Source organism: Lingula anatina, chromosome 10 (assembly GCF_051362555.1).
Source record: "Lingula anatina isolate TDL-2025a chromosome 10, LinAna3.0, whole genome shotgun sequence".
Classification (NCBI taxonomy): Eukaryota; Metazoa; Brachiopoda; class Lingulata; order Lingulida; family Lingulidae; genus Lingula; species Lingula anatina.
This window is the reverse complement of record NC_141776.1, coordinates 14,426,893-14,446,496: the sequence shown is the minus strand read 5'-3', so window position 1 is coordinate 14,446,496 and position 19,604 is coordinate 14,426,893. Positions and strand designations below refer to the sequence as shown.

Here is a 19,604-nt window from a genome sequence, read left to right as displayed (position 1 = left end):
TATTGTTATTGTCAAAATAGGATGAAGATAGCTTTTTCTGCAGCACTGTGGAGATTATGATACAGATGAGGAATATGATAGACTCCATTCCTTTATGTCTTTTTATATCCTTCAGGCTGTTAACAGTATGCAGCTGCAAAAGATTACTACTGGAAGATTGAGCACTTCATATTAGATAATTAGTCAGTTATAAATTTTTGGACTTTGGGGCTAAAATAGTTGTTTTTAGCTCGATGATTATTACAACAGATGTATAATTTATTTACTTTTTATTAATGATAAGTCAGATTTTGTGAAATGTCAGTTAGTATATCATAATTTTTATGCAATATTTAGGGTGTCATAAACTGTCACCGTAACAGCTACTTCAAGCGTGACCAGGTGCCAGGTCTGAAGGTTAAGGAGGACATCGTCAACTATGCAAAATACAAATGGCCGCTGCTCTTCTCTCGGTTCTACGAGGCGTACAAGTTTGCTGGGCCGAGCCTGCCTAAGAATGATGTCATAATCGCTGTGAACTGGACGGGCGTGTATGTGGTGGATGACCAGGAGCAAGTGCTTCTGGAGTTGTCTTTCCCAGAGATCACTGCTGTCTCTAGTAGCAGGTAAAACATATTAGACTGTTTATAGTTAATGTATTTATTTATTTATTTATTTATTTATGTACTTGTACATTTTCCTATAACTTCATTTTGAGAAGCGTATAAAGGGTAAAAGTACCTGTACTTCAGGAGAGTTAAACCCAAGATAGGAGCAGTTAAGTCCCATCAATACTGCAAAAGTTTTATATCAAAGATCATGGCCTACTAAGGACTTGCCTACTCATTGGAAAATCAATCTTTTATTCAAATGTTCTCTTGCTTTTCAGAACGGGTAAAATGCATGGGCAGAGCTTCACTCTGGCCACAGTGAAAGGGGACGAATTCACCTTCACCTCGCCAAACGCAGAGGACATCCGCGACCTTGTGGTGACCTTCCTGGAGGGTTTGAAAAAGAGGTCAAAATACGTGATTGCAATACAGGATTACAGTTCTCCAGGTAGGTGTTTTATATTATCTGATTATATATGAAATTAACCCTTAAATTTCTTGGAAAGTGTATTAGGGGTAGGTTTTACACAAGAACCTTCATTTGGATCAAAATTTAAGCTCTTTTCACATCGAGTTGTTAACTGTTACCATACAGCTGCATTGGTTGGGTTTTAAGTTTAAGACCAACATCTTATTTAAGGCAGTCTGCTTTCACAGGATATCAGTTAGTAATAATTCTAAATCTAAGACCAAGTTTTGCCCATTTTATAGATGCAGACATACTGTGCTAATGATATGGCTAAATATATGCTGATGGATAAATTAAGCAGTAAGGAGCAATGTTGTCAAATCTGGAACTCAAAATAGCTGTTAATCTTTCAGTTTTTTAGCTGAAACTATAATGCACAAATTTAGTTAATTTTTTCCCTTTCCTATCCATTCTGACATGCATCCCCCAAAGTCTCACATCAAGATTTATCTTTTTTAACATCATCCACAATTAGGGCTTGTATCAGAGAAGTCCGGCAGCTCTTAAAAGCTGTGGTCTCCATTAATTCATGTTTAATTAGCTCATTAATTTCAATTAAACACACCATATTTCTATATGCCCACAGTTCATGAATAAGTTAAGATTTCAGATATAGCCCTAATATGTCTTCATCTTGGCAGTTGCAAACCTAAGCATGAAGTTAATATCATGCAATCGGGCTGAGAATTCAAGTCTTTATCTTTTCATTGTGTATTTAATTTCAAGGAAGAAGTCGTTAGTTTTAATGTAACAAGCCTTCCTGTTGTTTTACAGGTGTCAGTTACATATAATAAAAAAGCCTCCTTTATATGTAGTTGGCAGCAGTCATTAGATTTGGATTTTAATCTAAGATCCTAAGTATATTTTAATTAAAATTAGAGATATGCTTCATCTGAATGATGTAGGCATTAATCAAGTGTTAAAGGGACATTCTTTGAGTAGATCTTATTTAGGGTCTTGTGTCATCTCATTTATAATTCACATTCAGAAAAGGATAGGAAGCTATTGTGGGATGTGTGTGAATATTTGTAAATATTCTGTTCTTGCATATGCAGCCATTTGTTACAATATTCTAGGTGAGAAGACACTATTAATCTACATGTGTAGCACAATTGCTTGCTGAACACATACTAGCTACTGCACAAAGTATGTCTTATAGCTTGGCAGCAGGAAAAGGCTTTTGCTATTTGTATTATTTTTTTTATTTGTCAGGCATTAATTGTATAGTAGCAAACATATTTTTCAAAAATACCTTTTTTGTTAGTTTCATTGCCATTTTGCCATTTGAAGTAGATTAAAAAGTCCCTCTCACACATAAAATGGTTGCAATTGTTTCAACTTGCAGATAAAAATCCAAGTATGTAATCAAAAATCTGACACACTACATAGATTATTCATGTCCCACTCAGTACAGGCAAACCTTGTCACATATGTCAAAGATACCATAACGCCATGTCCATAATTGCTCCATCCAACTCTAAAAAAAGCCACAGTGGGGCAGCTCATTAGCCGCGATAATATTTATATTGTCTCACATGTCATAGATGTCACAGTGCCCTTTAAATAATTGCTCCATCTCCAAAAGTCACCTTTAGTTCTTAAGCCATGCTGTTATTTCATTATGTCATATATTTCAAAGATGACATAACACCATGACTTTAGCTGCTCTGTCCAACACTGAAAAAAAAAAAGAAACTTTTATTTCATAGTTCGTAAGCCAGGCTGATACTTCTAAATTATGTCACAGATTTCAAAGATGACACAATGCCGTGACAATAAATCCTCCATCTTAATCTTTATTTGACAAAAAAAAAATCTTCCAATGGCTCATGTGCCATGCTGTTTACAGCACTGATGTTTCTGTTAGTGCTTGTTACAGCTACAACTTTACAAAGCCAAGCTGGCACTGTATGTACTATTAGACAAGTTGGCAGTGGGACTCTCATATCTCTTAATGAGATCTGTCTTCTATGATGACCTAGTGTTGAGCGAAGTAACTCCAGCATTAGTAGGAGGGACGTTACTCCAGTTACAACTTACTATTAGCTCAGACCACAGCAAGCTGTGACACTGTACTTTAAAGGAGATTTTTCAGTCTGTCATATGTGAATTATTCTTTATATTGAAATATTCATAGTGGCATTGTAATAGGCGTGGAGAATATACAGAATTATTGAGATAAACACTGTGAGTATATTCAGTAAAATGGTATTTCTTTTAATTACCAAATGTTCTCAGGAGAAATTACATATAAAATAATATATTTAATGTAGATAATCATCATCACAGTATGATTTGCAGCCTACAGGGACATTACTGCAGCAGAGCAAAGCTTCATTGTTGTCCAGTTGGTGCTTTGCCAGGTTTAGCACCAACACAACATTCTCTTCTTGAACTTACAGATATATAATAGTAACAATTGGGCAAATGTAACAACCTATTGACATTGCAGTTTTTTAAGGTGCAGTGCCATTCAGTTTGGCTTTTTTGAATGATAATTGAAACACAGTATTTGTGTTTGTGAGAGTTATGCCATTTTTTTATGTTGAAGATTTTATTAATATTGAAACTAGTTCCCCGACTATGATTTGCTATTTATTGCACAGTATAAGCTTTGATTGTGTAATTCACTTGAAATAGTGTTTATATATTAAATAGATTTACCATTTTTGTAAAGCATATGATTTATCACTTAGAATTTTATTACATAAGCAGCTGGTTTGACTTACATAAAACACTTAATTAATGTCATAATTTTTTGTGTATTTTTTTATTTTATTTATTTATTTTTTTTAATTTCACAATTGGTGTCTTTTTCATTAGTATTCTGTCAGGTTGTCAAAAATATAGATGAAGTTGTCAGACCTAATTGGCCAAAAATCAATTTTCTGAATATGTTAAACTTTAAGTCAATTGGTACAAAGTCTCCGTGTTTATAAGTGCGTGCAATTACTGCAAGATGTCTTATAATTTGATAGTTTTAACACATTTTTACATAATTACAAGAAATATTGCACTAATATTGTTATAATGAACTTTTTATGTGATTCAAGTTTAGTTTTTATGGTTTTCAGTGTAATTAAACCATTTCATAATTAGGGGGATAGAATAATTTTATTTCCCAGATGGCTCTGGAGATATATTTATACATTTTTGTTACCGTCTGGTCCATACAGACTTTAAATTTTGCTCAAGTGATGACGGACTGTCATCGTTTGCTCTAAAATTTGATTTGCCTAAAGATTTTTTGATGTAAGTAAGATGCAGCAAAAAATAGTTCAATCCTTTATATTTTATTTTATTTAAAATTATTATTATTTTCACTATTTGCACATTTTCACAAATTTTTATCATTTTTATTTCTAGGCGAGGGCTCCTCTTTCCTGAGTTTCCAGAAGGGCGACCTGATCGTGCTGGACCAGGATAATGGAGAGACGGTCATGAGCTCGGGATGGTGCGTTGGTATATGCGCCAGAACAGGACAGAAAGGAGACTTCCCCGCGGAGTGCGTCTACGTGCTGCCTACCATCACCAAGCCTCCACAAGATATTGTGGTAAGTGTCTACACCACAGAGCATTTACATAGGAGCTGTAATACAGGCCTGTAGACAAAGGGGGTTCGGTGGGTTCGAAAGAAAATCAATTTTTGCTAAGAGAAGGTCCCCTCTGGGCAAAATTTTATCTAGGTACACAGAGGTTTCATGGCAAAAGGTCTACTTTTTAGAGAAAGAACCCTCCTTTTCAAATTACTGGCTGTGGGCCTGAAATAGATACACCTCTTTCCACTGTGGAGAATGGTCAAGCCTGTGCAAATTTGTAATGTACAGAATGTGATGAAAAATAATTCAAAAGAAACAAAAGTATTTGTTTTAGAAAATGGTTATAGGACCCCCCCCCCCCCCACACACACACACACACACACACACACGCATGCATGTACACACTCTCCTCATAAGAAAAAAAAAACGTACTCTGTGGTCCAAAGATCCTGTTTGAAATATAAATTGATCCAAATTACATATTTTTATATGACTTACCCAAAAAGAATTCTCTGTAGCAAAATGGATTCTCCTGCCTTCCTTTTTCCTATGTTTTGAATCTGTTGGTTAAAAGAAAAACAATGATATCTACTTGGATATTAATATTCTCTGTTTATGACTTCCCAGCAGGATGCGTTATAGTTTATTCCATCTCCTACCCCTATTTTCTTTCGTGTAAAAATAACATTTTCTGCTGCAAGAGGAAACTAATTAATGAACCTGCCAATAGGATTGACTAAGTATTTAAAATTGTGTAACAAAATAAATGTTGATTAAAAATGATATAATAATGATGAGGAAATGGTGTATTAATGATGAGGTTATCGGAGTTGTTGACAATACTTCTGTGCATCATAAAATGTAAGGGAAATTTGGTGATTTTCCAATTTTCATCTTTGCCAATATCCCAATACACCTAAAACTAAGAAATTATATAACTTATTGGTTGTGAAAAACAACACGTTGATGTTACAGAACACGTGAGTGTGAAAAAGTTCTGTTTATATCTGTTCTTATGTCATCAAAGATGGTGTCGATTTGCCGCGTGCCACAGTATAGTGAGTGTAAGAGAATTCTGTACTGATGTCATCAAAGATGGGTTGTTTGGTGTCCTTGATACCATTCCAACATGATGATTGGCCAGGAGCCATTTACGTGTGTTCCAAAAACCACCCACTTTTATAAAAAGCTCTCACAGCATTCAGCCATGCTACACAGTTGTGAAAGTATAGTATTGTAAACTGCCATATTATTCATTTGTATTCAGTACACTCTGCTAAATGTTGAGGCGAGTATTGGGCAGGTATTTGGATATGTTCTACGTATGTATCATAAATGCAAAGCATAAAAAAAACTCAGGACACAAATAAACTACAAGATAGATAGGCTATGCCAGAATGTGCATTAACGTCAGACGCAGTGACACCAGGCATAGAATGGTGACAGCACACCTTTTTGGTCTCTAGCTATTCAGAAGTCGAAATGGGGATTGCTGTCGACTAGAAAACTGAATTCAGTTTTGGCATCGCTTGATTCTGCACGTTACTGTGTGGATGACCTATCAGCACATTCTGGCCCAGTCATAAGTAGCTGTTTGAGCGAACTTGTTGAACTAAAATCAAGCGGTGAAGTATTACTTGATGGTTGGGATTTAGAAGTCAAGAATTACCCAGAAAGACTTTGAAGAGGTTTAGTATCAAAATGGGACCTATACAGGTCAGTGTGTTTAAATGCACCAGAATTTCTTACACTTTGTAAAATAATTTTTCTCTTTTTTTCATGGACAGAATCTTTTCGCTATGCAAGCTGATGAGCAGTCTCAGCGCCTGATCCACTCGGATGCAGTGAGCTCTGACGACTCCAGTGAGAAACCACATACACTGATGGAGTATTCCTTCGACCATTTTAGGTGGGTATTAACCTTGATCTCTCCAGTGTTAGCCCTTAAAATTTGGAATCAAATTCGAACACATTTTCTTCTCAAAGTCAGTGTCACTTATATAGGGGTACAACAAATAATATATGTAAACTAGTAATAGGACATTTTAATCATTTAAGGATTTTTTATCATTCTGTGGATTTCCAACCTTTCGGGGGGCAAAAATATCATTGGTCTAGGGTCCCCACCCCATATTTTTCTGACTTTTTCACTAAGTGGCAGCCTCATCCCTGATCATTAAAGATAGATGTCCTTTGATAATTATTGATATTTTAAACCTTCCAGACCTCCTCCCAAAAGAACCCTGTCTAAGACTCTCTCCCTGTCCAGTGCCAAGAGACGACGACAGGAGGAGCTATGGCGCTACTCTAAGGAACCACTCAAGCAGCCATTGTTGAAGAAACTCCTCGGGAAAGAAGAGCTCAGCATGGAATCAATCAACTGCTTCCTCTATATCCTTTCTGGGTGTGATAGGTGTGAAGGGTTGAATGTGCTTGGTTGAGACATGTAGAATGTGTTTTTGGTTGAGAAGGGCTCAGTTTGGTTGTTCAGAGTTGCATTTCATGTTGTGATCATATTGATTGAAACAAACTTGTAGGATGTCTCTGCACAGCTTCATTCCATTAAAGTGAGCATAGTCAACAAGTGGGGAAGGCGGGGGGGGGGGGTGAGTTTGGGGGGAGATGAGGGGTAGAAAAGATATAAAAGAGAAGACCTATGAGAGCAGTGATGAGGTCCAGGAAAAATAGCAATTTGAAATACACACTAACATTGACATAAGGTATTTAAAATAAGTCTTTTTTTATCATCTTCTCTTCAGATAATGAAAACCGTTTCAAAGTAGTACCAGCATGTTTTTTTATGTGAAAAAAGAGGGCAAGGCATAATGATAGTTAAAATGTTTGTGCTACAACATGGACACGACTTTACTTTTTTTTCATATACTAGAACATACATGTTTCCCATGTGTTACCATACCCAAGGCAGGTTTTGCATCAATGAACATAATGATGTGGTTTCTGTCCATTGAGACACAGTAAGCCTTTTTGTGAGGTAATGAAGAGTTGATAACGCCTCTTATTTCATATGTATGAGCTTGAATTAATGAGAGTGTACCTGAGGGGTGTGTTATGCCTCAGGTAGGGCCTGCTAATGAACACACTGCCAGGTGGTGTACTTGTTGTCAGTAATGCATGGCAGGCTTGCCAGTTTGTTGGAGAAGAAAATTGTTCACGTCATAATCAGGGGCTTTTTGTGATACATCCCCCCCTCCTCCCCAAATAACACATTTTTTACTGATTATCATGGTAATGCATTGCATGTTGTTTTCAGCAAATCAACATTTACTAGGGAAATATCACATACTTCAGCAACCTTTTATCTGAATTTTTTTTTTTTTTTTTTTTTTTGTTATAAAGAAAATAACATAATATCTAGGCTCTATAAGATAACTATATTTGATTTTAAGTACCATGGGCCTGCCATTTTGTTTCAAGAAACACATGTATCAAAACTGTCTCCTGTCCGTATGAGATTTATGATAAATAAATAACAAAAATATTTTATTGAGCACAAGAATGTTCATACATTTATAGTCTCTATAACTACTAACAAAGAATGGTAAATGTTATATTAAAGATACATGTAGATGGATGAGACCCCTTCTAGTACTTTTTGGGTACTTTGCATGATGATGGGATACCATAATTATGATAAACCAGTGGCCAGACTATATAATTGAATGGGCAGTTGACACTTAATGTGTCAGAGGTAGACAAGGTGAGAGCTGATGGTCCTCTGCTGACCATTGGTCATGGTGTTAATGGTCGTTTCAGAGAAGACATTGTTACGTAATGAAGGGATTTGTGTTAATGTGTGTTGAATTGGCTTTTTATTGCATTTCATGAATACTAATTGGCTTGTTAGTAGGGAAGAGAGAGAGAGAGAGAGATATAGGAGGAAGAGAGAGAGAGAAGGGGTAATTGGACCAAAACAGTATTTTCAGTGACACTTTAAAGTTAAAATCACATTTTCTAGAAACGACTGTGTGATTGCAATTACAAGTGCATCTGAACAAAAACATGTCCAGGTTTGATTCCACATTAAATGAATTTTTCTGGATCTATCTGTGCCAGCAGTTCATTAATTTCCTGCAAGCACATTAGTTGTCTATAAAACAGTATGTTTAACAATATAAACAGAATTTCAATGAGATTCTGATGTTTGGGAGGTAGACATTGGAGACAATATTTGAATTCTGCCTACATAATTCAGATTTTCTTATTGTATTGACGAGCCAAGGAAAAGAAAAAAAATGCAGTCTAAAGCACCTCTGTATATTTATTGTGGTTTTGTATGCATAATCTGATTACCAGGGGCAGATTCAGAGATGTTTACTGACAGTCTTCCAAATTATCTTTGTTGATTCATCCTCCAATTTTGACCGTCTTCCAACAGAAAAAATTAGATACCCGTCAATGTAAACTTGAAAATCTGACCGTCTTCCGGAAGACCCAGAAGACGGCCTAAATCCGCCCCTGATTACATTTATATATACATTGTAGAGATGAAGTATTGTTAAGACACTCTTTGCATAATATATATTATCTCTGATCTGCTTAAAAATGTTTACATTTTTTATCCATTGTATCAGGGCCATGTACAGCTAAAATTGTTTTAAAATTTTACATTTTTTTGTCTGAAATGTTCTGGGATGAGCTCAGTAATATTTAGTGTAAGTCCTTAACTGTCTCTACCTATACTCAAGTACATGGGAGACCACCCGTCTAAGAGAACGAGAGGTAGCAACGAGACAACGGACCAGATCTTTGAGCCCCCTCTGAAACATGTAAGTATATTATCAGTTCTTTTGAAAGTAAGGTAATGTCTCACAAATTTTGAGAAGAATATATTCAGTGTACTTCTCTCAAAACTGTAGTGTTGCTGATAATATTTGAAATTGTGGTTTGCATTCTGAAATTTGTTTAAGCCAAATTTTTTTTCTTTAGTGCATTAATACTATTTATTTATTTATTTATTTATTGAGAAATTAACCATTTTAATCAAATTTTGACATTATGAAATGTTTAGATTACTTGGAATTTGTGAGAAATTGCCATGTGGCTTATTTCTTGATACTCATTCTTGTCATGTACTAAGAGAAACATTTTGATGGCACTGAATTAATAAATCCATTTTGCAATAAAATATGTTTGTTTGAGTGTGCATGTGTAAACAAATATTTCATTTTGCCAAGTCATGTAAGCCATAAAAAGTAGATCTTGACACAAATCTGTAGCCAAAAATCTCATTTGAGAATAGAAAGGTGTTTCACGTAACAAAAGTATGTATGCCACATGGTGAGTGCACGTTACCCAGGACAGTATGAAGTAGTTGGCCAACTAGCTGTAATGGCTGCCATCATGCAATGTCCACCATGGGCAGTATTCAGAACCAGACTAACTGACCCTGAGTAATATACTCAGTAATTGCACCAGATCTCACAGAAGTTGACTATTAGAAAGTGATTATGGTAGATCTGGGAATATATGATTAATGTTTAATCCCATTTTTATCAAATTGCATCAAAATGTATAACAATGTTGTTGCAATGAACTTGCTTCAACATCCCCTAATTACGAGCTGATAGGCCACGTTGCATGTCCATACAAAGTTTTCCTGAGTCAGCCGACCTCGGGGGTTAGATAAGTCTCTTGATAATTAGGATCCAGACATGATTCCTCTTTCTCTGATATATGTACTCCCATTGTTTTAGCCTTATGATTGCATGACTTCATGGACAGATAGGACTATTTGTCATAGGTGTACCAACCATTTGTAATAGATGACTGTAATCTGCAGTGTCAGAGGGTTATGTTTGTTAGAAAATTTCACATGATTTTTTTTTTTTTTTTTTTGACATGAAATTAAGATAGTTTTCTCCTTGTTACAGTGGTATTGCTTGAATATGCATTTTTGTAACTTGAGTTGGAACTCAGAAGATTAATATAGAATGCAGTAGAGTTGTGAACTATGAAGAGGTATTACAGACTATGCAGTTATCAAGTGTAAAGATTTTTTAACACGATGAAATGCATTTTAATCAGCATACTCTGATTATAAAAAAGTATCTGATACTTGAATAAACTAAAAACAGGAACAAGTCAGTTAAGCTTTGTGACAGACCTATTTGACAAATTAACATTCAAGGTAACAGGATTTATTTATTGCTTCATTTCATCTTCAATTTTACACCCATCACCTCAGAATGTCTGAAAAGAAGATATATGCCATCTAAAAACAAAAGTCCTCTTTGAATTTTTTTTAGCAATCAGGTTTCTTCTTTCTCTTCTATAAAGTAACATAAAAACATCTGTAACAAGTTTTGCAATCTTTGCTAATAGAAAAAAAAACTCAGTTCAGACCAATAAATTTCAGCTTGAATGTTTATCTTTATCTGCAGGAGCTCGTGTTTCGCATTACCAAAATTATTATCAAAGAGGAGATCAGATCAACAAGACATACCATTGTGTTCTGCTCTCCCATTTTGAACCTCTTCTTACAAAATGACTTTTTCCAAGCAGACAAACAAGGTGAAAGGGGCATGCTTTGTTTAAATATGGTTTTAAGGGCCATTTTAAGCACAGCGGTCATCTTAGAGATCTCTCCGTAAATGTTCATTATTATCATTAGATGAACTGTAGAGCAGTCTTTGAGAGGAAAGAAAAGGATATATAATGTAGGAAAAACTGTTTACTGTAATTCATATAGTTGTAAATTATGGCAGATCCTGTCCTTGTTATTGGTGAAAGAAGGTTAAGGAAATTATCCAAAAATAGGAAGAAATTCAGGGGAGAGTATTCAAACTTTTTTTTTTTTTTCAGAATTTGCTCACTCCATTACTAAGTATTTAAAAAGAGAGAAAAGATTTCATAAATGCTTGGAAACTTTCTAATACTATTAATTGGATGATCTGCCACTGTGAAAATAGTGAGTTTTTAAATTTGAAATATGTAATTAATATCAAGATAAATTTACAGTTGTTTGGCAGCAAAGTCTTCTTACATATTCCATTCACATGTCAAAATTTTCACCTTTAATGCACCACCCATACAGAGCACTACAGTGCGATTTATATCTTTGCATGTATTTGGGCTGGCAAATTGTACTTTGATTGTCAATAAAAGCCTAGTCATAGACAATTGGAGGTCTTCTTTTATAGAGTGATATTTCTGAAACACATTCCACCCACCCTGCATTTCCATATCACTATAGTTATAGGGTATATGTTATATCACAGATAAACCAAAATATGAAAGTATCTTTGTGTTTCAAAGTCCAGCCATATTGTAAACCAGCATATAAACCACTTCTTTCATTGCCCTCTTTAGATCAGAAAAATATGCCCTTGGTCACACAAAAGTGTCATCACCTTGCAAAGAGGCCTTGTCTCAAGAAAACTCATTACACCGTCCCATTTGCATCCAGCTTTGCAGGACAAGGCCCCCTCTCATCCATGTCTCACCCTCCACTGCAATTATACAGGGCCCTTGAAGCAGCATGAATAATGATGAGTTGCAAAATATCCCGAGTCATGGCATGCTGTGGTATAGGTGGCGCCTGACATCGGGATAAGATTGAATGGTGCCTATTGTTTTTTGATGTTGTTTCCTTATGAATGGTATAATGGGGGTCCTGTGAGGCACGAGGCGGGAGATCAGATGTATTCTGTGCATGCTAGAGACTAGGTGGGAGCCAGTTCTGTGGTAGACTGACACTCAGTTTAGAGGATTCCTTTTTTTTCCTTCTGCTGAAAGGAAAAACTGCAGTGGAGTTTCTTTAAAAAGAAGCAGGTATTTTAAGGCTATTTTTATTTTGAAATTGCCTTAAATGCTGCGTGGCAGTCAAAGGGGAGTTGGACTCTGATGACACCATAGCTCTGGATGATTAACTTGACTCATCTGTAGGTTTTGAATCACCCTGGCTTGATTGGACTACGTGGTATATAAACAAGGAACAGGAGAGGAATTGCTGTATTTGACATACCCAGGATCCTGGTTGATGTTTTCACCTGACACTGCACCTTGTGGGGAATGATTATTAAAGCATCTTTGCAGGTTGAGTGTTTAAGGAAGAACAGTGGTTGGATTCTTTTTATAGCTCAGACTCTACTACAAGACTGAAGGAAATATATCGTCTATTGAAGGAGAGTTTGTTTCTGCAGCTAAAATTGAAACTTTTTACATCAAAAAGCACTGGAATATATTAAAGGCATTTTTCCAGCACAATATATGAGTGCACTGTACTGACTGAAGCAGAGGTGATTAAGCTGTTTTGTTTAATTCATTGCCTACCTGTTGGTACCTTTGAGTCAGAAACTGCATTAAAAGTCCAAGTCTCCCCCCATCTCATGTGTACCTTTCACATTGATTAATAGCCAAGGAGAGAAACAACATTCCGACTCGTAAGTCCCAGGCGTTGGTGCACACATTTCTGGTCTTCCATCATTTAGCATGGTATAACAATACAACTCTGTACGACTGAAAGAGATTGACTGTCTTTTTATATTGTTGTTGATCTGGACGTTTTAACATTGCAAAAATGATGATGGGAGAGAGAGGTAGGCCTTACAATTCAGTAGACACGCAGCAACGAAGACTGCCCCGGAAAGGGAACTTGTATGAAGGCGATGGCTACAACTCTGGCTCAGAAATATATGCCGTAATACCAGCCAGTCGTAATGGTGGTGAAGGTTATGGGGGTGACACATACAGATCAGACTATAATGATTATAGCAGTAGGGCACACACGATGAAACCTCAGAGAAGCCATGCTGATCATTATATCCCAGAGCCTGATTATCATACTCAGCCACAGACTCCGCCCAGGAATGAACCACCCCCACCCCCTTCTCATTATCCCAGTGAGAGGCAATACAATGAGGACTGGCAGAGAGAAGGGCGTGGTCCCCCTCCTTCCCCAGGGAGACACGCCCCACGAGGCCACAGCCCTCCACCCATGAATGGGTACCATCACAGTAGTGGGTATTCAAATGGAGGACGCAGTTACAGCCCTCCTCCACCCCCGTCTTACCACAGCAGTGATCGCCCTCCACCCTCTTCTCACCAGTCTATGAATGGAACTGCTCCAAGACCCATGCCACATATAAACGGTACCATACCAAGACCAAATTTCACCACAGAAAATCTGCATAGCCTCGATGCCCATATGAACAGACAAGTCAGTGTGCCGCCACCCGTGGCAAATGGTGGACATCCACGTGAGGTGCCAACTAATAGAAACCCGATTGACCCTCTTCCCCCAGTGAATGGACACAGGAGGGAGCCTGCGCCAAGTCGACAATATTTGGAACCGCCACCCCCAGTTGTAAACAGTCATCGCCAGGAGCCCCCAATAAGCCGGAGTTCAGTGGAACCAGCATATATGTCAAATGGACATCGTCGTGATCCAATAGAAGGCAGGAGACCCATAGACCCTCCACCGCCACCTGTGAGTAACAGCCATCACCGTGAGCCGCCAGTAAGTAGAACACCAAGAGACCCAGTTTATGACCAGAGGCGAGATTCTACAATGAGTAAAAGTGGAAGAGAATCACACCCAGTAGTTGATGACTATAGAAGGGAGCAAACATTGAACAGGTCTGCTAGAGACTCCGTTAGATCAGACGATTATAGAAGGGAACAAACAATGAACAGATCTCCTAGGGACTCGGTTAGATCAGACGATTATAGAAGGGAACAAACAATGAACAGATCTCCTAGGGACTCCGTTAGATCAGATGATTATAGAAGGGAACAAACAATGAACAGATCTCCTAGGGACTCCGTTAGATCAGACGATTATAGAAGGGAACAAACGATGAACAGATCTCCTAGAGACTCCCTTAGATCACAGAATTCCGAAGCCTCAGTGACTAGGAGGGAGAGAGAGCCACATCACTCTGCCCCAGTAGTCAGCTCATATCCAAGGGGGCACCTGCTACGTCAGCATTCAGAGCCACCAAGAAGCCCGCGTGTTCCTAGAAGCCCACGCATCCCAAGAAGTCCGCGTATCTCTCGTAGTCCACGTGTGCCACGTAGTCATCGTGTTCCACATAGTCATAGTCATCATGAGCCGCGTAGTCCTCGCATTCGTCATAATCCTCTTATGGTGCGAAATAGCGAGCGGTCCAGAAAGACTCGTTCACCCCCAAGAATGTTTCCAAAGTCCATGCTTCCTGATATACCAGACAGGATTCCACCTCCACCACAACCAAAAAGAACTGCCCCAAAACCCCAAAAACAGCCACAACTACAGAAGCAGAAGTCTACTGAAAAGCCTAAGAATTATTTCATTATGCATGCAAACCCACCGAAACCTAAGCCTCAGCCAGTGAAACAGATGGGTCCTACGATTGCCCATGTGAAGCCTCAAAAGATTAACCCTAGTCAAGTCGCCATGGTTGTGTACCCTCCAAAACAGCTAGATGCTCTGAAGGGAACCAACCTCCCAAAGACCATGGACCGTAAAATGATGGCTGAAAACAATCGCAAGCAGGCAGCACCAGTCAAGACGAGACCAGTTCAACAGCGTAGCACATCACGTGAAGATAGGTCAGAAGAACGAAGCCCTTCACCAATAGAACGTAAATCTACATCGCCTGTAGAGCGACCACCTGAAATACGTAAAGCACCTCATATGAGCGAACTTCAGGCGGCTCTAATGGACCGTAACTTCTTGAAAAAGATAGAGAAAAAACGAGAGGCTGAACCAAAAGAGGATGAAGTCAGTGGTGATGAGAAGAATGAGGAACACGAGGAGGAAAATGTTGAGGAACAGCAGCCAGAAGAAGAGGATGTTGAGGAAGAACAAGAAGAGGAAGCATATGCTGAAGAAGAACAAGAAGATGTGGAAGAATGGGATGAACCATTGGAAGAAGACGACGACGAAGGTGAAAATCCTTTGGGTCTGAATCGCTCAAAGTCCACATCGGATCTTAGTGATAAGGAGGAAGAACTGCTGGAGGCAATGCTGGAAGCAGAGTTGCCAGAAGGTTTGTTTGATGACCTTTGTGACAGCGATGAAGAGTTGACGGAAGAGATTAGGGAAGAAATAAGAGAGGAGATAGTAGAGCATATCAGAGAGGGCCTCACAGAACAGGACATTGATGATTATGCAGAGATGGATGATTTCATTACGAGCATTTTTGAGCCTGCAATGGAAGATGTAAGTATGAAAAATCAAAGTAGACGAAAATTTTGGTCTAAAATTTAAGACCTGTATTTGGGCTGATGATTTGTGAAAAAGTTCTCTGGGGATTCGGAGAGGATTTGGGGGCTCGCACATTAATATGATTAATGAGTTATCTTGAAAGACGTGGCAAGCCAACAGTTGTAAAGTTGTTATGAAATGGATGACTTTTTTTCTTCAAATGCGTCAGTAGCTTTATCAGGCATCTTTTAATGGTGTGCTTTATTTACCACAAAACATCAATCCTAGTTCTGGTGGTTTCCTGGTAAGATAAAAAAAAAAAAAAATGAATGAGAGAGACATCCTCATCATTATTATCTTCCTCTTTTTATTTTAATTTTGGAAATTTGATTTATTTGTCTGGAGGCTTTATTTTAATATTTCCTTTGTCATCTCCTAGTTATTTAGCATGTTACATTATGATCATAAGTCACTAATAATTGTATGTAGTGGCAACATTTAATCCCTTCCTTGTCTTGGTAAAACTGATGTAATATCAAGGAGGTCACAGATTACATCAATTTGGAGGTTAAAAAAAAATTGTGGTTTAAAGATATTTTTTAAAATTTCCTAATAGAAGCTCCATCATATCTATATTTTTTCTTTATCTTTACAAATTTTCTAGCATTTAAAATCTTTACACATTTTTACAAATATGCACTGCATTAATAAAGCTATATTTAGAAAATAGGAGAACAGTCATTGGACATCTAAAGAAAACAACATTAAAAATATTTGTAGATGACATGTTTATCTCATTTGTTTGGTAAAACAGATTTTATTTACGCATAAAAAATTCAATGTATAAAAATCATTGAACTCTCCAAAGAAAATGAAATATTAATTGTAAGGCTTTAGAATAATATATAAGCTAGATGAAAGAGCATTATCTTGTTTTGATACAGGTTTTGGAAAAGAGCCAAACAAGCTAGGAATGGCCATTTGTAATGTAGAAAAGAAAAACATTACAACCAAATGAGATACAAAATTATACTCTTTATGCAAGACATAAAAATGAAATAATACCATTTTGTAGACATAAATCCCACTTCATATTTACATTTATGCTGAAATGATAGAGCTAAGCTGCTGGAGTTTGTCAATTTCTTTTGTAATGGGTCTGAAAGGAAATGGGTTAAATGGGAAAATAATGCTAGTTAAGGCGGTCTCATTTATTGTCCTACCATTAGTGCCAATTTAAGTTGAAATATTAGAGATTTTAGTCAAATATATATGATTTTGGAGACTGGCATCACACCTTATTTGATGTGAAAAACATTGGAGGAATTTTTGTATATGTGCTATGTCAAAGAAAAACAACTGAAATGGTTCTACTGCTTAAAGAATTAGAGGATTTATGAAAACTCATGTAAAGCAATACATTTTATATCAAATATATACAGTTTATGTAAAATACAAATCATGAAATAAGATGTGTGAGACAAAAAGAAATATAGTAGGAGACTCCTCTTTTTCTATCTTTTTTCTGAAATGTGTTTGTATACTTCAAGATCAACCACTTACTAGTTTTTTACTGCATTGTCTGATAGACGGGGTGTTTTTCCAAAGTACTAATTAGAAGGATTCCATCTTTTTAAAATCTATTATATCTCCTTATGTCATTTCATTCATAATATATATTTCACTTCTATTGGGATTGTTTTCATTAGTAATCCTTAAAGAATTGAAATATATTTAATGTAATTGATAGGGTGTTTTATAGGAATTTGCCCTCCCAGCACATATATATATATATATATATATATATATATATATATATATATATATATATATATATTTTTTTTTTTTTTTTTTCCTTCATTTCAGATGTTCTAGGTGTTTTGGCATCATCTCTTTGGAAAAGTAGCTTGTATCAGCTATTTCAATTTGATTTTTCAAAGAAATAGGAATATTATCAATGTTTTTTGTTTTTTCTAGGAAATTCTGAGGGATGAGATCTACTGCCAAGTGATCAAGCAACTCACAGAAAACAGAAATAGGTGGGTTAGAACCATCAAAATTGCTGTAACAGCTAGAATATGAAAATTGAACAACAATATTTGTTCTCACATTGCTATTGATTAATTAAATATATATTTCTGCATAATTTTTTATAAGAATCAGATAATTATTTGTAATTTATTACTGGTTATTGTAACAGTGGAATATTAAGCAAATAGAATTGACTGCATTTGTTCAAAATATTTGCAGATCTTCATTCAAATAGTGAAATATTATTTTTTACCCCCTTCAGAGTGAGTGAGGAGCGCGGCTGGGAATTGATGTGGCTAGCGACAGGATGTTTTGCACCCAGCACAAATCTTCTGAAGGAGGTCACCCTGTTCCTGCGATCTAAGAAAAGTCCATTTGCTGCGGACTGTTTGAACAGACTGCAGAAAACACTGAGGTATTTATTTATTTATTTTTATTATTAACTATTTTTCCCCGTGAATAATAACTTCAACTCTAAAATGACCTGGCTACTTTTTGGTGGAGCTTTACCAATCCTTGTATTTAACACACTGACACAGGATTTATAAATACTGGTTTTTAAGCATCTTTGGAAGAGACTGGACACATCTCACAAAAGAAAATTGTCTATGTTGTAGTCTGGATTTTCTTTACTAGATGAATGGACTGCCAATATATTTTGATTATTCTGGGCTCCATTAAACTGAGATATTAAAAATTTCACATCCAGTGCTAAAAGTGTGACTTAAGTGAGCTCTGCACTGTTCAGCATCAACTTAAAGACGACCCGCATGCGACTTCAGACGTGTATCTTCCTTCAAAGGTTTAAAACACCAAAAAACATATTATTGTTAAGCCTTCTGTCATGCAATCCTGCCATTACTTTTTTTTTTCATTGCATGATGTTCTGACTAAAAGTAGGTCATGGGTGGAGAAACACAATCACCATTGATTGTTGAATACAATGTGTCTTTATTGTATTTGTATGTTATATTATTTATATATATTGTGGTGCCTTGCATTTTGATGAGTCATGGCATACCCTTTCTTCCCCTGTGATCTTCAGTTCAGTTTCTCATGTCTTCAGTTTGTCTGAATCAGCCAAGATGGATGACACCTAAATATTTATTGATACAGAATGTTTTATTGAAATGGGCTATTATATTTTTAATTTACTTTGTAAGTTAATTCTGCATGAGACAAGCATTTCATGTGGGATTCTTAACAAATGCCTTTGATCTTTGGCTCATTGAAGTGGAGTCCAAAGATTTTACCTAGAAATATACATGAATATTATTTTTTTCTGAGAAACATATTTGAGGTGTTAAAATAAAGAACAGATAAAGTGCAAGGCTTATGCTCAAAATATTGTAGTGTCATTTCACACAAAGATACATTGTTAACTGTTTACAGTAGTGTCAGTTCACACAAGATACATTGTAAACTATCTGTGCATAGTGTTAGTTCATACAAAGATACATAGAAAACTTTATACTGTTGTGTTATTTCATGCAGATACATTGTAAACTGTTTACTGTAGTGTTCGGTCAAGCAAAGATACTTTGTAATTTATTTACTGTTGGTTAGTTCATACAAAGATACATTGTAAACTATTCATTGTAGAAATGGACAAAGGAAGTACCCACCCCATCAAGTAGAGGTGGAGGCAATTCAGCACAAAACAACCCAAATATTCCACAAGGTAATAATCCATACTTTATTAATTTTTTATTGTTATTGTGTTAGTAATTTGATCATTTGTTGTCTTAAAAAACTTCTCGAAAAATGTTTGATATAATTATAGTTACCATTGTATTGTAATATAATCTTAGATTTCTGTGTGCGCA

General features: G+C 36.4%; 1 protein-coding gene across 6 annotated transcripts in view; it reads left to right on the top strand.

Annotated features, from left to right (window-relative positions):
* Positions 1 to 19,604, top strand: part of LOC106174726 (myosin-VIIa) — a 74,208-nt gene that overhangs the window by 45,705 nt on the left and 8,899 nt on the right. For all 6 annotated transcript variants that reach the window (XM_086997036.1, XM_086997032.1, XM_086997033.1 and 3 more), the window contains 9 exons: positions 337 to 605; positions 869 to 1,038; positions 4,426 to 4,613; positions 6,386 to 6,507; positions 6,823 to 6,989; positions 9,294 to 9,385; positions 17,725 to 17,786; positions 18,041 to 18,193; positions 19,381 to 19,459. In XM_086997036.1, the coding sequence (XP_086853162.1) occupies positions 337 to 605; positions 869 to 1,038; positions 4,426 to 4,613; positions 6,386 to 6,507; positions 6,823 to 6,989; positions 9,294 to 9,385; positions 17,725 to 17,786; positions 18,041 to 18,193; positions 19,381 to 19,459 (1,302 nt within the window). The remainder of the gene's footprint in view (positions 1 to 336; positions 606 to 868; positions 1,039 to 4,425; positions 4,614 to 6,385; positions 6,508 to 6,822; positions 6,990 to 9,293; positions 9,386 to 17,724; positions 17,787 to 18,040; positions 18,194 to 19,380; positions 19,460 to 19,604) is intronic.